Source organism: Brassica napus, chromosome C9, assembly GCF_020379485.1.
Source record: "Brassica napus cultivar Da-Ae chromosome C9, Da-Ae, whole genome shotgun sequence".
Classification (NCBI taxonomy): Eukaryota; Viridiplantae; Streptophyta; class Magnoliopsida; order Brassicales; family Brassicaceae; genus Brassica; species Brassica napus.
In genome coordinates, this window is record NC_063452.1 from 2,422,609 (window position 1) to 2,444,526 (window position 21,918).

The 21,918-nt window shown below is 35.8% G+C and overlaps 3 protein-coding genes across 3 annotated transcripts; 2 read left to right on the forward strand and 1 right to left on the reverse strand.

The window, feature by feature from the left end:
* Positions 1-5,656: 5,656 nt before the first annotated feature.
* LOC125592285 lies at positions 5,657-7,912 on the forward strand. The gene is made up of 3 exons (XM_048767074.1): positions 5,657-6,034; positions 6,464-7,697; positions 7,776-7,912. Exons 1-3 carry the CDS (start codon positions 5,657-5,659, stop codon positions 7,910-7,912), a joined length of 1,749 nt encoding a protein of 582 aa, XP_048623031.1.
* A 4,591-nt stretch (positions 7,913-12,503) lies between these two features.
* On the forward strand, positions 12,504-13,843 carry LOC106399545 (E3 ubiquitin-protein ligase AIP2). The gene has a single exon (XM_013840018.3). The coding sequence runs from the start codon at positions 12,713-12,715 to the stop codon at positions 13,115-13,117; it is 405 nt and encodes a 134-aa protein (XP_013695472.2). The 5' UTR covers positions 12,504-12,712; the 3' UTR covers positions 13,118-13,843.
* Positions 13,844-14,502: 659 nt separating this feature from the next.
* On the reverse strand, positions 14,503-17,443 carry LOC106397782 (proline dehydrogenase 1, mitochondrial). The gene is made up of 4 exons (XM_013838410.3): positions 16,745-17,443; positions 15,319-15,970; positions 14,837-15,077; positions 14,503-14,759 (listed from the first exon to the last, which is right to left on the reverse strand). Exons 1-4 carry the CDS (start codon positions 17,306-17,308, stop codon positions 14,720-14,722), a joined length of 1,497 nt encoding a protein of 498 aa, XP_013693864.2. The 5' UTR covers positions 17,309-17,443; the 3' UTR covers positions 14,503-14,719.
* Between the last annotated feature and the right edge of the window lie 4,475 nt (positions 17,444-21,918).

The following is a 21,918-nucleotide window of genomic DNA, read 5'->3' on the forward strand; positions in this document are numbered from 1 at the left end:
ATGGCCTGGTCTAGTTTATGCACTTCGCCCTTGAATAAAGATTAAGAAGGTAAGTCACGCATCCACGTAATTGATTGATTAAAGAGGTAATTATTAATCTAATTACATTTTAGCCTACGATTGGTAAAATAATTAAGTAATCAAGTGGAAATAAAAGGGAAAAGAGGGAAATTAAGGGAGTTTAAACATTAATATAGTTTACTCTCACCTCTTTTCACTTTGGTAAATTAATACATCACAGTGGAAGAGTTAGAACAAATCCTTTTATTGTTCAGCTTTTGAAAACATATTGACAGTAATATATTTGAACTAGTGGTATTCCGGGGCTTAACACTGGATTCGTATGTTTTATTCTTACATAAATTTACAATTCATTTTATGGTTTTACTAAAGAAAATATGTTCAAAAATATGAAAATGAAAATATGTTAAAAGAAAATGATATTTTTCCGGATTCATTTGATAGTGGTTAGCGACCTAGTGTATTACTTTGTTTTGAAGTTACTTATTTTAAAGTGGAATAACATAAGTGGTTGTGACTAATCGATTTAATAAAAGTAGAATTAAAAAACCGATAATCGTAACAAAGTTTATTTAGTCGGAATTTAAACATAAAATAAAGTTGATGTTTTATTTAGAGAACATATTTATACTGTTAAGTACCATGTGGACAATATATAGAAAAACGGCATTTGAAATTTTATTTTAAAGACTAATATAAATTTAAACGTGTGTAATGAAGTTTTGTTCATATATTCTTCTTATTTTTATATATAAGGATTAAGGATTGTTGTTTATTTTTAGTATTAAGGATTGTTGTTTATTTTTAGAATTAATCGTTTGAAAACTTTTTTATATTCTAAAGTAGTTTTGTTTCTTTTCTGTCAAATATTTGTTTTTACATTGTCCATTATAATTATTTTAATCTTTTGACGTATGTTTATTTGATTTATAGGAACTTAACCTCATCATCTCATGCGGTTAGTAATTTTTCTCAACAATAAAGTTGAAGTGGGACAATCAAAGATAAGCAGCTTATTGATTTGGGCTACCAAAATAATGCATAAAATCCAAAATAGACATTATTATGATATCATATTTTATAGAGATTATAATTTCTTATAGAAATTATCGCAAGATTCAAAAGAAAGTTAAAGAAAAATTGGAATACAAAATATAGTATTACATCACCCCACATAAGAAGTAAGCTTAATTCAAAGGCAGATATGAAGAAACAAAACTCCAACATCCATTCGTTTGTCTGACTCTTAGTTGAGTATTTTTATTTCACAAAATATTATTATTATTTTTTGCTTTAAAAAACTTCATAAAATATTATTCATATTTTAAAATGACAAAATCTCTTAATCTTTTTTAAAATAACAAATCTCTTTATTAAAATTTCATACTCGTGTAGGTGTGAAGGCCAACTACCTAGTATATCTTAATTACCAGCATTGATTGCTTTATATTAAAGGAAAACGTAAGTTGTACATAAATAATCTCGAAAAAATATATATAACATCCGTCGTTGATTTTCATTTTTCCATTTCAAGTGTTTTAAGGAATTATCTCCCTTTTCTACTCCTCTCGCACAATTCGTAAAGGGTTATTGGTTCAGCATTAAAACATTACTTAACGATTCCAAGGGATTCTTGAGCCATAAAGATCAGTTGGTCTGCTATTCGTGTATTTTAACCTTAGTAACTAGATTTTGACACGCGCTTCAAAAATGCGGTATCGATTTCATCAGTCCAAAATTATTTTTAAGCAATTTATAATTTTGTATATAATTAATAGATTTTAAAGTTTCATGTACGTCATTTTCTTAAGTTATATTTTAGGTGAGTAATTTTGTGGTCCGTGAGAAGAATTCTTAATATGCAGCATGTTAGAAGAGGGCATTTGAATACATGTTTCGGTCTATTTGGAATTTGGGTTATTGATATAGAGATTTAATTTTCATTCGGGTATTTATAAAATTTGATTCATATTTGGTTTAGATTCGAAAAAGTGATTCGATTGATGAGATTTGGTATGATACTTATGAGATCGGTTTTATTTTTGTGGGTTTGGTTCGTGTACAAATATCCGTTTAAATTAAGTAAAAACAATAAAAAATCTAAATTTAATTTAAAATCCTTAAAATCCAAAATAAAAATAGTAAAATATTTAAAATCCTTAACATGAAATTGGTTCAGTTTGGATATTGGATGGGGAACCAGTAGGTATTTAGTGTATTTTCCGTGTTTTAAATATTTTGACTATTTTAGATATTTAGTTTCTACTGTTTTTGATATTTTCAAGTATTTTTAAAAATTTCGAATATTTTTGAGTATTTTAAATATTTTGAATACTAAATAAAAAATGTGATTTGAATATTTTTGAGCACTCGAAATATTTTGGTTTGAACCAAATTTGGTTCTGGTCCTTCATATACCAAAGTTTTGGACCCGTTTGAATATTTTACCAGCTTATATTAAGAATTGGTATAACTTTTTATTCAGTTCAGTTTTTTGGGTTTGAATATTTTTTCAGCCTACACCATGTGCTTTTCTTAAATTAAATATAATTTAGACGAGAGAAAATAGTAGGGATGTCATTTTTAATTTTATCACACCAGTAATTTTTAATATATTTTGAGAAGAAAATTTTACTTTTTGGGAATATATTACATTTGTTAATAATATTGTAAATATATATTTTTTTTTACTTTTCATAAAGTAGTCACTTTAGGTTTAATATATTGTGTTGATTCATAATTTTTTTTACGTAATAATATGTGTCCATATAAAATATTAAATTTTTAATATTCTATATTTAAATTAATATTCATATAAAATAATCTATTATTAAGATACAAATTCTATTTTAAAATAATATCCGTAATATTATAAGTGAATATCTATATTATTATAAGAGAAAAGTGAATATCTATACTATTATAAGAGAATAATTTTAAAAAATCTACTTACAAAATATGTCGATAAGTTGTTGGCAGTACTAAGAGAACCATGCAACCAAGTAATGAGATATTTATAATGTAGCACTAAACATAAAGGATACGAAGCGGCATTATTTTTTTGTTCAAATAACTATTGGATGAGATCTATGAGATTCAAATATTAGTACAAACATGGTTCGGTTCATTGATATAAGATAGGCCACATAAATGTTAATAATGCACTACGAATAACAAGGCAAGTGGCGTCAATCACATTCCAAAAATGTAGGAGAATATATGTATTGAATAAATTTTGGTTGTATTTAACAGGTAGGACTAAAAAATGAAAGGATCCAAATAACTTTCATATGTAGATTTTTAAGACTTCTTCTATTTTAATAGTATTGAGACAAATCGTCTTACTAGCAGGCCCGGCCCGGAAAATCTAAAGGCCGGAAGCAAAAAAAAAATATAGGAGCCTATTATTTAGGAATCAAAAATAATAAGAAAGAAAATAAAAATGTAGTTGAGGAAATTCAAACTAGACACCAAAAGCACACTAAATCTATGACTAAACCAACTTGGCTACTTGAGATCTTGACATTTAGTGAACCGAAATAAAACATATCATAAAAATGGCCAGAAGTACATGCTTCTACTGCGTCTTAGTATTCTTTAGTTGCCTTAATATAACTTAACGTAGCTAGTTGTGTCAGTAAGGGTTTTGCTTTAGGCGTACTAATTGTTTTAAAAGAACCTAAAATTTTTAAATGAGCTTTGATTTAACTGTTTTACATGACAAACATGTTAAACAACGAAAATATCCTCTAACACCAATGTAATGATTTTTTGTATGTTTCAAATCGTGTAAAATAAACCAAATCATCCTTAAATATCATTTTAATATTTGTTTTCAAAACCTCCAATTTCATAACAAAATTTAACATTTTTACATTACCCATATTAAATATATAATCAATAAGAAAATTTCACGAAAATGACAAAAATTTACCTTTTAATGGAAACTTAAAATTTCCAAATGTAGATGGTGGGTGACGAGAATTATGGCGAAGGGGGAAGAATGTTTAGGATAGTGGGAGGGGGAGATTCATCGAGTTGTTGAATTGTTTGTGAATATTTAATTTGAAGTTTAGTTTTTAGTTTAATATAGATAATAGGTGAGATGTCAATTATATTACCATTAATAAAAAAATAAATTGTATAAATAGAAAGATTATTAAGGAGTAGTGAGATTAAAATGTTTGCCATTAAGGCAGTTTAGCTACTTCCCCACTAGCCGACAAAAAATACTTACTTTACTTTTGCCTTTTTGGGCTATGGATCCCACAATCAAATTTATTTCATTACTAATTGGCAACAGGTTTAACTTTTAAACCCCTATAAAGAGATTATCCCACTTTCTGCTTCTTCTCTCATGCAACTCGTCGCCTCTTTGGGTCTTGAGAATGTCTTACCGAAATCCTAAGTTCCTTGCTCTCGCCACTTGCAGGTTTGTATTCAAAATCTGAAAATTTTCTCTCTCAGTCTCCATTTTGTTCGATTGGTTTCTCTAGCTTGTTGCTGAAATGATGAGTGTAACTTTTTGGGTGGTTATGGTTGAAATATTCATGACAAATGGTTCGAAGTAAGTCCTGCATACATTTCATGACCAATACTTACCCATTACTTGTTGTGTCGTGTGTATGTGGTCTTGGAATCAGCTTCCTAGAAATCTACTATTTCTTCTTCTTATCGTGATTCTTGCTTGATCAGCTATGTCTGAACTTAGAACGTCTGAACTTGGAATGTCTAAACTTGCTTGAAATATCTGAGCTTGAAATTCTAAACTTGCTTGTAAATAAATGTCTGAATTTGAAATGATGTCTGAACTTAGATGATTCTTTCTTGGAATGTCTGAGCTTGAAATGTCTGAACATGGAGATGTCTGAAATTGAAATGTCTGAACTTGAAATGATGTCTGAACTTGGAATCAGCTAGCACACTTTCGTGTTTTAGGCTAACATATTTCTTTTTTTTTTGTTGAGGTTGATTTCCTGATTCACTCAACCACAGCTGTTTCAGATGTCTGAATTAACGGAGCAATTCTTGGCGCTGTCAGTGTCGTCTCCTCTGATTCCGTCACTTCCAGACAACGTTACCATTGACATCGTAGCTCGTGTACCCGTAAGCCATTACCCGACTCTCTCCCTCGTTTCCAAGAGTTGCAGGAAACTCATTGCCTCTCCTACGCTCTACAAGAGGCGATCCTTCCTAGGCTGCAAAGAGCAACGTGTCTATGCCGTCCTCCGCAAGTGATGCAGCGTGGTTCATCCTTTTCCTATTTAGTTTTAGTGTTACTTTCCTTTAAACGTTAACTTTAAGAGATATGTTAGTTTTCCTTTATTTTAGGAGATTAGAATAAGACTTAAGGATATAATGTTAGATCATAATCGCTAAGGACTTAGGTCTTTTCTTATTGATATATATAGTGATCTCTAGGCTTTGTAAAGAGGCAATATTATCAATTTATAAAACAGAAGCTTTGCTTTTAATCCCTTGTTTACGACTAGATCATTGGTGATCTCAACGCATTCAAGTTCGTAGATCTCTTGGGAATTCTCAGACTAAACAATTGCATCTACACCCTATCGGTTACTCTATCAGTTGGTATCAGAGCCAGCCGTTTAGATTTCTCAATCTAAACCTTGCGATCATGGTACCACGAAAACTTTCAGACGAACAACTCGAAGAAATTCGTCTTATGCTTGAGACGTTTACAGCCGGTCTACAAGCGGCCTTACAAACTTCTGTAACCACCGCCCTACAGACGGCGTTACATGAGAATCGCATCCAGCAAGCGGCTCAGGGAGCCAACCCACAGAATCAACGAAATCAACAGGAGGCTAGAGAGGAAGAATCAGAAGATGAGGTCCAGCTGAGAACGTGTTTGCTGAACACGCCATCAATCAACAAGGACGGCATGGTGATAACAATAACGACCACCGTAATGCGCATGGTGCTGAACACGACCAGCGACCAATTCAAAACCGTTGGGAGACCATTTTTCGTTCCGAACTTCCTGAATTCCATGGTACCCTCAACCCGGAAGATTTTATCGATTGGGCAAACATAGTCGAGGAGATTATGGACTTTCGTCAAGTCCCAGATGATGTTAGGGTATCGCTCGTTGCAACTCGATTCAAAGGACGTGCGATGGCTTGGTGGCAACAACTCAAGGAATCACGACGTCAAGATAACAAACCTCGTATCAACACATGGGAACGATTGACCAAACACATGCGACGTGCCTTCCTGCCATTCAACTATGAACGAACCTTGTATAACAAGCTACAAAACTTGAGACAAGGAACGCGCACGGTTGATGAATATGCTACATAATTCTTCTACATGACAGCGAGAATGACATCGGGTGAAACTGAGAAACAACTTATCTCACGCTTCATTGGAGGATTACGAGGCCAATTACAAGTCGCCTTGGCTCAATTCAATCCTACTTCAGTTTCGTCATCAACGTGCCATCTCCATGGAAAGTCAACTTCGGCCATCATGGAACTCAAACTCACGAACTCGCTTTAACTACTCAAGCGACAACGCAACAACCGCATCAACCGATGGAGCCAGTGCACGAACAGAGCCTGCTAAAACAGGCCAGAACTCGGACACTATCGCCAACTCTCGGCCAGCTCGTACCAATGCCCTTCGCTGTTTCACTTGTGGAGAGCGAGGGCACATCCAAACTGTGTGCCCCAAACAAGTTAAACGTGGTCTGGTTATACAAGAAGGTGATGAGGAAGAACCAGTGTACGACAATTACGATACAGAGCATGATGAGACCACATACGAATTACATGGTGATACAGGCCTCAGCTTAGTACTTCGTCGCAACTGTCTCCTTCCCAGAGCACCACAAGAGTCATGGCTACGTTCTAATCTGTTTCGATCTACCTGCACTATCAATGGCAAAGTATGCAAACTAATTATTGACTCGGGAAGTTGTTCTAATGTCATCTCCACCGATGCCGTGAAGAAACTGGGTCTAGATATCAAACCACACCCGTCACCTTACACACTCGCCTGGCTCAACAATGGTAACGAGATCAAAGTTTCCCAGCACGTGTCTCTCTCATTTTCCATTGGCCACTACAAGGATTCGACAACTTTTGATGTCGTTCCTATGGACGCGTGTCATATATTACTTGGACGATCGTGGCAGTTTGACCGTGATGCAGTCCATCGGGGAAAAGCAAACACGTACAGCTTTGTGTTCGGGGATCGCACAATCACTTTGCTTCCCTCAAAGGAGCAACCGGAACCAAGCACTCGTACTAAGCAAGAGTCTTCGCCCGTTGCCTCCACTCAAACTCTGTTAACCATTCCTAGAGCAGAACTCGAGGAGCATGTCAGCAACGGCGAGTTACTTTGGGCACTCATTGCTTCACCAGCGTCGACAATACCATCCTTCACAACACCTCCACTACTCGACGATGTGCTTCATAAATTCAGTGACGTCTTCCCTGATGAACTCCCCAGCGATTTGCCACCCCTGAGAGACATTCAACATCACATTGACTTAGTGCCTAACGCAGTGCTTCCTAATAGGCCGCACTATCATATGATTCCGCAGGAACATGACGAACTTAGACGCCAAGTAGAAGAACTTCTCGCTAAAGGTCACGTAAAAGAGAGCTTGAGTTCAGCAGCTGTCCCAGCATTGCTTATTCCTAAAAAGGACGGTACGTGGCGTATGTGTGTTGATAGTCGTGCAATTAACAAAATAACAGTACACTATCGTTTTTCTATACCGCGTTTAGATGAACTTTTGGATCAAATCGGACGCGCCACCCTGTTCACTAAACTCGACCTTAAAAGTGGATACCATCAAATAAGGATTCGACCAGGTGATGAATGGAAGACAGCGTTCAAAACTTGGGAGGGACTTTTTGAATAGACTGTTATGCCGTTTGGGTTATCGAATGCTCCGAGCACCTTTATGCGAGTTATGAATCAAACCCTACGGCCATTCATTGGCAAGTTTGTCGTTGTTTACTTTGACGACATATTAATCTTCAGCAACGATATCACAAGCCACTTGTCTCATCTACACGACGTTCTAAGTGTTCTCCGACGCGAAAAGCTTTATGCAGCTCGTCACAAATGCATATTTGTTGTCGATCATGTTCTTTTCCTAGGCTATATCGTCTCTAGTCAAGGACTCAGGGTCGATCCAGAAAAGGTCGAAGCAATCAAATCCTGGGAAACTCCTCGTACGATCAGTGAGGTTCGTAGCTTTCATGGTTTGGCTTCATTTTATCGACGGTTTGTTTCTCACTTCAGTAATGTTGCTGCCCCACTAACGGACTGCATGAAAGGTGTGTCTTTCTCATGGACACCCGAAGCCAATGCCGCGTTCGAAGAGCTAAAGAACCGGCTGGTGTCGGCTCAAATTCTAGCTCTCCCTGACTTTACTCAAGTATTTGAGTTACATTCTGATGCTTGTAAACTCGGCATAGGCGCTGTTCTCAGTCAACGTGGCCGACCATTGGCGTTTTACAGTGAAAAAATCGCGGGATCTCGTGCTCGTTATAGTACTTATGATGTGGAGTTTTATGCCATCGTCCAAGCTATAAAACATTGGCGACATTATCTCTACCATCAGAAGTTCATACTTTATACAGATCATGATGCTTTGAAACATCTCGGTAGCCAAGACAAGATTTCTTCTCATCATGCATCTTGGGTTGCTTTCCTTCAGCAGTTTACGTTCGTGATCAAACACCAATCTGGTAAGACGAACAAGGTCGCTGATGCCCTGAGTCGAAGACATTCCCTCGTTGCCACGTTACATGTCTCCGTCCCTGGCTTCTCGGTTTTACCAGACCTATACGAGACAAATCCTTATTTTGGGTCTATCTGGACGTCTCTACATAATGGTGCTCGGTCGGAGTTTGTGCTCCATGACGGCTATATCTTTCATGGTCCCCGTCTATGCATTCCCGAGAGTAGTCTTCGGTTACAACTCATCAAAGAATTGCATGAAGAAGGTCATGCAGGAAGAGATCGTACTCTTCAATTGGTTTCAGATGCTTACTTTTGGCCTTCTTTGCGAAGGGATGTTGGTAGATTTGTTCAACGGTGTGTGGTGTGACAACAATCTAAAGGCCATGCGACCAACAGTGGTCTCTACCTTCCCCTTCCGATTCCTACTCAGCCATGGACAGACATTAGTATGGACTTTGTGTTGGGCCTTCCCCGTACTCAACGTGGGAATGATTCGATTTTTGTGGTCGTGGATCGTTTTTCTAAAATGGCGCATTTTATGCCGTGCAAAAAGACTACTGACGCGGTTCAGGTTGCAGGTCTATTCTTTCGTGAGATTTATCGTTTACATGGACTTCCTTTGTCAATTGTGTCGGATAGAGACTCGCGCTTCCTGAGTCACTTCTGGAGATCTCTGTGGTTTCTCTTGCGTACTAGCCTCGACATGAGCCCTGCTTATCATCCACAGTCTGATGGCCAGACCGAAGTTACTAATCGGACACTTGGAGACATGCTTCGCTGTTTGGTGATAGATAACATTAGGTCGCGGGATTCCATTTTGTGCAAAGTAGAATTTGCTCATAATCATGCTGTCAACCGTAGCACTCGCTTCAGTCCTTTCCGCATTGTTTATGGCATCGTGCCGCGTGGGCCATCTGATCTTGGCCTTGCTCCTGACGCAACTCGGGACCATGGGGAGGTGATTGATTTTGTGGCTACAGTTACGGACATTCACGCTCAAGTTCATGATAATTTACAATTGTCTTCGGCAAAGTACAAGGTTGATGCAGATCGTCATCGTCGCAATGTGCAGTTCAAGGCTGGCGATCGTGTGTGGGCAGTCCTTACTCGTGAGCGTTTTTCACCTGGTGAATACAACAAATTGAAGTCTCGTAAAGTGGGTCCTTTAACGGTGCTTGAGAAGATCAACGATAACGCTTACCACCTTCAACTACCTCCTTCAGCTCGTTATTCAGATGTATTCAATGTCAAACATCTCATCCCTTTTGTGGCACAGGATGAAACTGAAGATCCGAGGTCAGATCTTTCCCTACCCCAGGTGACCTGATGCAGCGTGGTTCATCCTTTTCCTATTTAGTTTTGGTGTTACTTTCCTTTAAACGTTAACTTTAAGAGATATATTAGTTTTCCTTTATTTTAAGAGATTAAAATAAGACTTAAGGATATAATGTTAGATCATAATCCCTAAGGACGAGATGATGAATTCTAAGGAATGGGAGGGTGCATGTGTGGTTGATGATGTCCTCTACTATCACGATCTGTCTGAGAATGTTTTGAGGGCATATGATCCAAAGCAGAGGTGTTGGAGTGTTGTCAACGGTTTGCAAGACTTTTTGGTGGCTGAGACTGCTGGTTCATTCCGGTCCAGGACGGTGAACTACGGTGCGAAGAGGCTGGCTCTCTTCTTTTCTAAAAAACATGACGGCAATGATACCATTTTCTGTGCAGAGATCGCTTTGGAAAGGCGCCAGGGAGGAGAGATTCGGGGTAAGTTGGATTCGTGTGATGGTGTCATTGAGGATGTTGGGCCGTTTCACCTGGTGAAATTTGTGTCTGTTACCGTTTGATGCAGGCTGCATAATAATAATAATATCTCTATTCAGATCCCTTCGTATTTTAAATTATCCTAAATGTCATCTCGTATGGTTGTAAGTTTGCTAACATCGTTTATGTTAGACAAAACCTTAAAGAGCGTATTGTTTTATGTTGGATTCATAAAATAAAATCTTTGCGATTCATAATGTTACGGTTTGATGCCGGCTGCATAATAATAATAATAATATCTCTATTCAGATCCCTTCGTATATTTTAAATTATCCTAAATGCCATCTCGTGTGGTTGTAAGTTTGCTAACATCGTTTATGTTTTTTTTTAACACTGAATAATTCATTCTGATGGGGTCCAAATGGCCAAAAGTGAGGGAGAACCCATGAGTTCCATGACATAGAATTTAGAGAAAAACAAATAAGACTATGAAAGAAAGGGAAACAAAAAACGAAAATAGCTGGAGTACCAGTAGGTACTTGGAAGAGTTCAACACATGTAATTCACGATAAGGTTATGAAATGACTTGAGGTGCAAGTCAGTAACCTTTTACGCAAACATGGGTGTTAAGTGTTTCTCATTTCCTCTTGTAGCATCTTGTGGAGCCAGCGAGGACCTCCTGAAGCAACATATGACTGTAGGTATGGACCAAAAGTTACGCTCTCCGCTATGGTTGTAGCAGCTCTGTTTATATGTCTCGACACATGGGAGATTGTCCATTTTTCGAAACCGTTTAGGAGTTCTAATATCTTCAGAATCAATGGAGAGAGATCAGGGAAACTGGTAGGGTTCAAAAGAGCTTGTCGTGCTTCTACAGATGAAGCTTCAAAGAGGATATTCTTGTGGCGTAAGTCACCCATTGCTTGAACAGCCCATAGCAGTGACCTAAGATCTGATTCCCTTTTGTTTGAGGAACCTATAAGAGCTTGACGACTATGGTGTAGAGGTCGGCCTTGACAATCTCTTGCTATCCAACTTGCACCACTCATTGTACCAGTATCAACCCAAGCCATTCCAACATTGCACTTGACCATACCGAGAGGGGGTTTTTCCCAAATACCTAGGGAGGCAGTGGTAGATTTCTTCTCCATGAACGGGTTATGATCCGGCTGTTGGACTTTGTACCAAATCTCAGTTTCCTCCAAGGCTTTAACAACTGTTGAGTTTGGTGTAAATCTGGTTTTCTCAAACACTAAAGCATTTCTCCCTTTCCAAAGATTCCATAGGATCCAAGGGAAAGCTTTTAAGTTATCTCGGTCACTCCTCTGCTGTTTATATCCTGCTACCAAGTAATGGAGGTTAAGGAAAACAGAGGATTGAGAGAAACCCGCTGGTGGGGGTTGAATTCCTGCCAATCTCCAAGCTTCTACTGCAGTGGTACACGAGAAAAGGACATGACAGATCGTCTCTGATGCTTGATCACACGAAGGGCAGGATGTGTTACTGCATAGTCCTCTTGACTGGAGTCTTTCAGCTACAGCCAAAGCTCCTGACAGTGACATCGTTTATGTTAGACAAAACCTTAAAGAGCGTATTGTTTTATGTTGGATTCATAAAATCTTTGTGATTCATAATATTTGTAAATGTTCCCGCCTGTCCGGGATGACTTGGGTTCGATTATCATCGGCAGCAGCTACTTAATTTTTAAATACCACACCAACTTTGTGTTATTGATATGTCGGTGATATAACTGCATGACGGGGCCACAAACAAGATATTTCGTGGTTCAGCTTTTGAAAACATATTTCGTGGTTCAGCTTTTGAAAACGTATATTTGAATTTCTTTGCGATTCATAATATTTGTAAATGTTCCCGCCTGTCCGGGATGACTTGGGTTCGATTATCGGCAGCAGCTACTTAATTTTTAAATACCACGCCAACTTTGTATTATTGATATGTCGGTGATATGACTGCATGACGTGGCCACAAACAAGATCGACAAGCAACACATGTGTTGCAACTTGCAAGTCTTGTCCTTAAGGATCGCATCAGAACATCCGAAATATACGTGTAAGAATCTGAACGGAACATTCGAAAACCTAATCTTTTTCTGTTTCTCTATCGATCATTCGAGAACCAATCATGTTCACACTCCTCGTACTATCTTCTTCTTCACAACTCAACATTCCAAAAACCTCTAAAATCAATGGCAGAGTTTCATCTTCCTCCCGAGATCGAAAACGAAGCAGAGCAAGAGAACGCTACTTTCATCGACGACGAGTACCTCGACTACATCCATTACTTGGCATCACGAAGCAGCCATGAAACGGAGACGTTTGGTTCTTACGATGAAATCTTCGGCCAAGTGTTGGGGAATTCATCTTTCACGCGGCGGCCGGAAACGGCCGAGGAACTTCCGGTGGTGAACTTGACGGCTGAAGAGTTGACGGAGAGGGGTTTGGTGGTTTGTGCCATCTGTAGAGAGAAGCTAGCTCCTAGTGAGAGACTCTCTGAGCTTCCTTGTCGGCATTATTACCACAAAGACTGTATCTCGAGTTGGTTGACTAATCGGAACACTTGTCCTCTTTGCCGTCACAAGGTAAGAAACTAGTTGGGCTTTCTTGATTTTTGGCTGAAGTTAGCTGGTAAAATCTGTAACTTACTCAGAATATATTACAAGAAAGATCGAGTGAAATTGCTATATCCTACCTATTCAAATGAATTTGTTAGACTAATCAACTTTCAAAATATGGTTAACAATATTGTAGACAAAAAGAAAAAAAAAGATCAATGGCAACCAAATCTTACGGGTATTGTAATGAATAACAAAATTTCCTATTTAAGCATTTTCTATTTCAGCCTAAATTAAGCCCAACTTTTGTTCTTTTGATATCAATTGAGCCCAACTTTAGAATATACATATGGCAATTATGGAATAAGTACCTCTTTTTGTTGTATAAGCTGGTACATTTATTTGGGCTTTGCTAAAATTATCCTTCTATTTGTTTCCCAAATAGACTGCAAGTGATGCATTAGTTTATGACTTAATATTTAGATACATAGTACTAGTTTCTCAACTTCGGTGCCACAATATGTATATTGAATGTGAAACTTTCATAAATGCACTGCAATCCGAGAAGAATATGATTTATGGATCATGGATTGATGCTGAGGAAAGCAACAAAGAGAATTAATGAAAAACATAAAAGTATAGAAGTATGCGATATGTGGATTTTGCGAAAATATATCGGCTCATTTTGTTCAACTCTGAAAAATGTATGACATAATTATGTAAAGTATGAAAGCATGTGATCGGTATATATGACCTTTGCGTAAATGTGTTGCCTCATGAATGACGGATCTTCTCAGCTTCTGAAGTTTTTAAATTAAGCTTTCCTCTGTTTTATTTTTTTGGCTTAGGTTTGCTTTCCGCATTAAATTTTTGTACAAGTACAAACATTCTCATTTTTGATAAATGAAATTCACATCCTTATCAAAAAAAAAAAAAAAAGTAAATGTGTTGGCTCAGTTTGCTCAATTCTGACTCTCTTAGAACTTTAGAAGGGTGTTCTACAATATGTAAAGTATAAAATTATGAGATCAGGAGATCATGAGTTATTATGAACTTTACTGGAACTAAATAATTTTCTTAAAGACAAATCTGAGATTGATGCTCAGGCCTTTTTATATTTTAATATTTAACAGCTCAAAATAATAATAAGACCAATTGTGTTAGCTTTTTTCTCTGGTTGTGCCTTCTTAGATAATAAACAAACAAAAGTAAACAATGAACTCAACGGTAGATCAATATAAAACGTTTCTAGTTTAAATTTTTTAATAATTGCGTTTCTACGATTCAAAACATTTCGTTTCCGATTCAGTTTTCGATTCCGTGCAACGTAAATTACAAGTGTCTTATTTTTGTGATCGCATCATATGAGCTAAAACATCTTATATTTCGTAGCAAAAGAAATGACGGCCGAATCAAGAGAGTTAGAAAAAAAGGTCATTCCATTATTATTTATAAGGAAGGGTGAAACTGAATATACATTTGTGAATAATATATTGATAAATTTAATAGTATAGTCCGTTACGACAAAGCCACATGAAATGTTCTTACCTAATCCAATTTATATTATAATTTTCTCTTATAATCTAAATTTCCCAATTCCATTTAGTGGCTCCATACATAACGACAATTAAAGTCCTCGCTTCACGCAATTACGGCCATTAGTCTTCTCTTAAGTTCCATCCTGCAATGACCAATATCAACATTATTCAACTTAATCAAAATCGATGTTAACCGGACTATATGATAAAAACATTTTACCTCAAGAGTTGACGGTCAAGGGCTCCACTGGCCATCATCCCCCGGTTCTCATAAGCACGTCTGACCAGATACGGTATAGCGGTTTCTACCGGTCCAAATGGCATGTACTTGCTGACATTGAACCCGGCTCTCTTTAAACCAAAGGACAATGCATCTGACATACCGTATAGTTGCGCGAACTCTATGGTCCCGTTCTTTTTATTGATATTGAGCTCACTCGCCTTCCTTGATGCAAGTCTCCCTAAAATTTATAATTCTCCAGTAAGCAATCCATTTACTAAAAAGAATAATCCTACATGGTCGGTTTCGGGCAGAGTAAGATGAAACATTCGTTATGTCCCTAAATTAAATTTTAAAGAGCTATTATAAATAAGTTGCATGGTCCGCAAATTATCAAAGCATTTTTCATTAAAATTAAGATAAGAATATTATGATCCCCAGAATCTCAGATCCTAGGTTTAAATTGTATTCCAGTGGCTTACCCGAATCAGCATTATGTGTTGCAAGAACGACACCGAAACCCGATCCGTTGGAGGCTTTCTCCATTAGGAAGGTCATGCAGTCATTGTAGCAAGCATGCGTGTTCTGAAGTGTGTCATGAACTGGTGACTTGTGTCCCAAGGAATCTGCCAATTTACCTTCGCTACACATATAAGCGCCTCTCACCAACTTAAACCCCATAGGAACACCTTCTTTCTCGGCTTCTTGTACAACCAAATGCAACCTCTCGCCTGCGTCTCTCAAGTACGCCTGAATCGTGTTGTAAACGATCGGTCTGTCTTTGTCCCCATTGAACATGATGGCTGATGAGTAAGCCATGTAGTCGATCGCTGGTTGGAGGATTGTGTCCTCCGCATCAATCAGCAAAGGCACATTGGACTCTTGGCATTTCCGGCAGATGTCTTGGATCCTTACGTGAGCTGCTTCGAGCTCACGTTCTTCTTCAGCGGTTAACGGTTCCGGTTCTGAGTTTGTGTGGTAGAGAGGACTTGAATCGGAGAAAACCGTGAAAGATTTGAGCTTCCATGAGAGTTTGAAGCTCTTACTCTTGTGTTCCCAACGAAGCAAGTCGCTCACACGTTTTAGAAGACTGATGGGACAAATCGCAGTTATTTTCACGACCACTGAGCTAAACTGTTAGGTCAAAGAGAACAATAACATGTCACAATAAAACCAAAGATAATAGATAAACCGGAACAAACCGAGTCTTCACAAAAAATAAACCGGAGAATATTCCTAAAGTGTAATCTACTAGTTTACTTCCAAAAGTTCTAGTCCACCAACAAGGTCAGATTTTCAAGCTCCAATGAGGACCTCGTGCGTATAAATCAAGTCCGATAATGACGTATGCTTTGAACTCTTTTACCGTTGAAAAGTAAAAATTAGAGGCAAAAAAACACAAGTTGGCTATGTACTTTTTTGAGTAAAAAGTTGGCTATGAATTTGCTGCTTATGAAAACGCGTAAGAGTAAGGGCAAGGGGGGGGGGGGGGGCGATTAGGAAGTTTCTTAGGGGAGGGTTCCACAAAAACACAAAAGTCGGTAACAAAAAGCCTAGGTTAAAGATCGACTATTGTTGGGATTTTATATTGTTCACTGATCCCATTAATATATGGTGACCCACAATCATTATATGAAAAGATAGATGTGAATGTGCACGTCTATGCTTCTATGCAAGTGCACTTTGTCAGGGTGCGGAGATTTGGCTGCCGAACCAAGTTGCCCTCATTTGATTATTATATGATTCGTTTTAAGAAAATAGTTATGAAATAAATAAATTCAAAATATCGTGCGAGTGACAGATTTTTCTTTTTGTCTGTTCTGATATGATTTTTAAAATGTTTATTCCTGAATGAAACAACAAAATATGTAAAAAGGCAAATGTGGAACTTTGAGTTTATTTGCTTACGTGGGATGTTGGTAAGGACTTGGCAGCTTCAATGGTTCGAAGGAAATGTTGCATGTTATCATCACAAGATGCAGCGTCATCGGCATGTTCAACGCCGTACACAAGCATACCTTTAAGACCCGTCGCCTCGTAAACGCTCCTCACACGTTCCGCGGCGGCGCTGGCGTCTTCACCGGCACAGAAATGGTCATAAAACGTACCTTTCACAACACCAAGGACCATGCCACGTGTCAAAGCGTTGTCCATGAGTTTAGAGCTCATGACCCACGAGCCAACATCCACCATTGGACCTATGGCCGCCGCATGCAACACGGCGGTGGAACGGAGGAGATCGGGGGTGGGGACAGAGGCGAAGAGCCGGGCCTGGTCGGAGAGATCAATGTCATGGTGAGTTTGGTTGTGTTTTGGGTGGTGGAGTGGTGGCTCTGGTGCTTGTTGTCCGAAGGAGAGAATCTCCGGGACGGCGGCTGTTGAAGCCGTCACGGTGGGAGAACCCACCGGTCGTAAAGAGGAGAAACAGTGAGGTCGCCGGATAAAGTTTGTTCGGAGGAGACGGGTTGCCATAAAATTCAAAGATTTTCTTTTTTGAAACGAAAAAAAAAAAAAATTTATGTTCCTCTCTTTTGATGTTTCTTCGGCTTTATCGCTGTTTTTTCTCTCCTCTTCTTATTTCTCTCAACGCTTTCTTGTGTGATATATTTCTCGCCTTTGTTACTGCCTCGTGTATTTATATAAGAACCATTAAGACCATAACGTTTTACGTGTATGGTGTATATAGATGCCAATGTGTACGATTCTTAATCGGATAGAGATAAAATTAATCATCTAAAATTACAATGGTATCTTTATATAAAGAAAGTCAAAGTCTTCAATTTTTTCTTGACTAGTTTGAAGATATACTTCCAATTTAACTCAAAAAGTATACGTTACCATATATTCCGAGGAAACTTTTTTTGGAGCAAAAATATCATGTCAAATATAAATCTTTCAAAATATAAATCGATTTTATATTCATACTTAAACCGATTAAGTACTAATACATAGAAGTCTACTCTAACGTGTTAGGAAGAATCTTAGAATACCATAATCTTAAAATTAAATACCACCACATCTATGTGATATGGTTATTTTTATAAACCATTATCGAATATATATGATAGTGGCTCATCTTGACAAAAGAATTGAGACTTTTAATGTTTTCTCAATGCCATTCTGAAGATATCTCAATTAAAATACTACTATCATAAGTATTTGACTAGACCCTTATCCGCGCGCCAGCGCGGATTTGAATTTTTGGTTTTGGTTATTTATTTAACTAAATAATGTATTTGTAATATTTGATGTATTATATTCACCAAGTAAATAATTTTTTGGCATCTTAAACCATCTATTTACGATGAATATTCGATATCATATAAAAAATTGAACAAATAGACGTAATTAGAGAATTGCAGACGATATATAAAAACAATGGTTATTAATGTAAAATATGAAAAAATATTATATTATGACTTAGTATGACATAAGAGATTATAAATTAGTTATACATGTTTAAAGAAAATAAAATGATTTTTAAACTTCTATAAAAAATTTAACATATAAAAAAAGGCGATGAATTAGTCATCAAATTGTAAATAATTTCATAATTTTATTAATAATAAATTATTTATAGTCTTTGTTTTTCGTCAAGATAATTATTAAATGTCCATAACATTAATATGTTAAAAGGCCATATTATGAAAGCCCATGTTGTAACCGTTTTTTCCGGGAAGTGTAACAAAAAAAATTACATTTAACTCTTCGTTTTGTTTAAGTTTGTGTCGGTAAAAAATTAAAAAAATCTCTCTATCTTTTTCAATGTTCAATTTGAAGCTTATTATGCGGAAATCATACGCAAATATAGGCAATTGGTTGAAATCTCTATATTTTTATATTCTTATAAATTATAAATTTATTGTTTCCTCTTCTGCAAGCAAATCAATTACCGAAGTAATAGATCAATTGGTTGGAATAAAATCTATTCTTATAATTAGTGTAATTATGGTTACAGTTCCTATATTTAATATGTACATTAAAGATACGACATTGAAGATATTTTGTTTTGATTAATAGAAGATATTATATTTTGAGTTTGTATTTATTGATTTGTTTTTTTATAAAGCTTAGAAAATCAATGGGATGATTGGTTGGTAAAACGAAAACTATAGGTGGTTTGAATATTGTACATCGATCGATGCATGATGTAAGTTGACTATATAAAACTTGAACATGATCATTTCAAACTAAAGTATAGGTAGGTTATATGCATTTGTTATATTTTAGTTAATATATTTTAAATATTACATAAGTCAAGTGATTCACGTTTTCGTAAAAATAAAATTCAAGTTCATTATTGGGCCGTACTCGTACGTAGTAAGCTACGTTAAATATGATGTATTTTTAGGTTCATTTAATGAAATTAACTTTAAATTCGATTAAGGAAAACTCATTAATTTAACTGGAAAAGACAAACATTAAAATAGGTAGGTTTATTTAATGACATTAAGTTTAAATTTGATTAAAAAAAACTCATTAATTTAACTGGAAAAGACAAGCATTAAAATATGTAGTTTAATTTAATTCTCAGTGGTATGGAAGTGTAAATAAGTTAGAAAACTTAGGGTATTTTTTAATGGGTACTTCTCTTTTAATAATAGAGATCATCCTAAAATATGATAAGTTTTGATGTAAACGAAAACTCAAATTATGTCAAAAATAATGATATTCAATGATAATAACAATTTTAATTGATTATTTTTTAAAAAATACATTTACAAAAATATTGTTTGAAAGAAAATTCATTTATCTTTCAAATATAAAATGAAAATATTATAATTAAATAATAAAAAATATAAATAAAAACCATAAATTTAGCAAATGACAACTGAGTTATATTATGCTAAAATTTTCTTTCTAACAATTTATCAAATGACAAATGAGTTATGAGCAAATAATTCCATATAATTTTTAAAAACATAGCCATTCTTAAATATTTTTTGAATAAATAATTATTTTTAAATTTAATCAATTGAAAATAATATCCGTACAATTGTGTGAGTCAAATTCTAGTTTTATTGATGCATGTTATATATTAGTGCTGCATGTTTTAGGTAACATTTTATTGATGCACGTTTTTAAAAATCTCCATTATTAAAATTATACACGTAAGGATAACTCATTAGTTTTTTTGGTTGATTAAATGATATTATGTCTAAATTTATTTAAGGATATTTCATTAAGGTAACTGAAAAAGACAAACAATAAAATAGGAAGTTTAAATTCATTTAAGCATATTTCATTAATGTAACTGAAAAGACAAGTAATAAATTAGGCAGTTTTATTCGTTTTAGAATATTTCATAAATGCAACTGAAAAAGACAAGAAAAAAAAAAGGAGTTTAATTAATGAAGTAAGAACATTTTCAAATGGGTACTTCTCTTTTAATAATATAGATATTTATTCCGTGTTACTAGTTACTATTGCTTTCTCAGTCTCAGTTCGTCACCGTTACAGAATCTAGAAGCTACGCTACTTATTTTGGTCCACACAGATTAGCTGTTTTAAAATACTTTTTTGGAAAGGTAAGAGCACCAACATTGGAGGTTCCTGGGTGGAGTTCACACGCTTCTCCAGAAAAAAAATATATTATAATATGCTACAGTAATGATCCTGTCTTGCCACGCTCCTTCCGTATGAACCCGAGTCGTCACTGTTCAACGGGTTCCACGCTACGTGGCGGTCCGCTATTGACCATTTTTTTTTTTTTTAAATAAAAAAATAATAAAAAAATAATAAAAATTCAAATTATGAACCCCAATGGGAGGTTCATTAATGCTGGTGCTCTGAGAAGAAGATTGCGCCATAATTTTCTGAGTATATTTATTTTTGACAACATAAATAGTAATTACGGACGACAGAGACAGCAAGGCCCTGACTATGGGATGAGCTAACATAATCAACTGATGTGGTATGATAGAATTTATTATTTAAAACTCTAAAGTAAATTTTTAAATCAAAGGTTTTATTCTGCCTGCCTAGGTCCTAGACGGTGGAGGAAGATTATTTTTTTTTTTTTTGAGCAAAACGGTGGAGGAAGATATGAAAGAAAAGTGCACGGTGAATCGATTGAATCTTCCCTTGAATATTTGACTTTTCTTTTTTTTTTTGATCAACGAATATTTGACTTTTCTAAATTGGAATCTTGGAATCTTGTTGATAACTAATTTGAATTAGTCAGCAAATACTCTCCCCTAATAAAAGTAATTAGTCAAATATAGATTTGAAGTAAAAAAAAATAGCAACACAATCTCAACTTTGAATCACCCATAAATTCCTTATGTTTATAAAATATTTGTTAAAAATGAAGTATTACGATTATATTCATAAACGACTAACAACAAAATTGCAAATAATTGATTAGTGTATTGTTTGGTTGATTTTTTTAAAAAAAATATATATTTATTCGGCATAAAATTTCAATCAAATATAAAATTATTATACAACAGGATATTCTATATAATATCAGGTTATATGTCTGAATCATGTGAAACATACATCTTATTTACAGTTTTTAATTGCTTCCTAGTTTTCCCATAATTTGGTTCTTATGAAATAAAAGCTACTACAGTAACACTTCAGCATGTTATGTTGATGGAGAGGCTGAGGTTATGTTGATGAATCATGAACTTCAGGAATGTTCGCCAAAAATGTCTTTTCCTAGGCTTGGATGGGTTAATTGTGAGTTTGCTATGGATTGGTGTAAGAAATCTGCAACGGTGGGAGCGGCTTGGGTGGTTAGAGATTCTCGTGGTTGGATTCAAGAACATAGTAGAAGATCCTTTTCTTCTATTTCTTCAGTGTTAGATGCGAAATTGACAGTCTTCTTATGGGTCATTGAGAGTATGACCAGCTTAAAGAAAAACAAGGTAGTCTTTATTTCGGAGTTCTAAGATATGGTTGATGATGTTGTTCATCCGAGTCATTGGCCGGTTCTACAATTTCAAGCATCAAAATTGCGAGTGGCGTTGTAGGATTTGAAAAATTGGTACTTGCATGTAGTGGTTCGAGGGAGTCTTAGAGGTGTCTCTTTCATTGCACAAAGTGTGAATAATCTGGGTCTTGGCAGTCTTATGTTG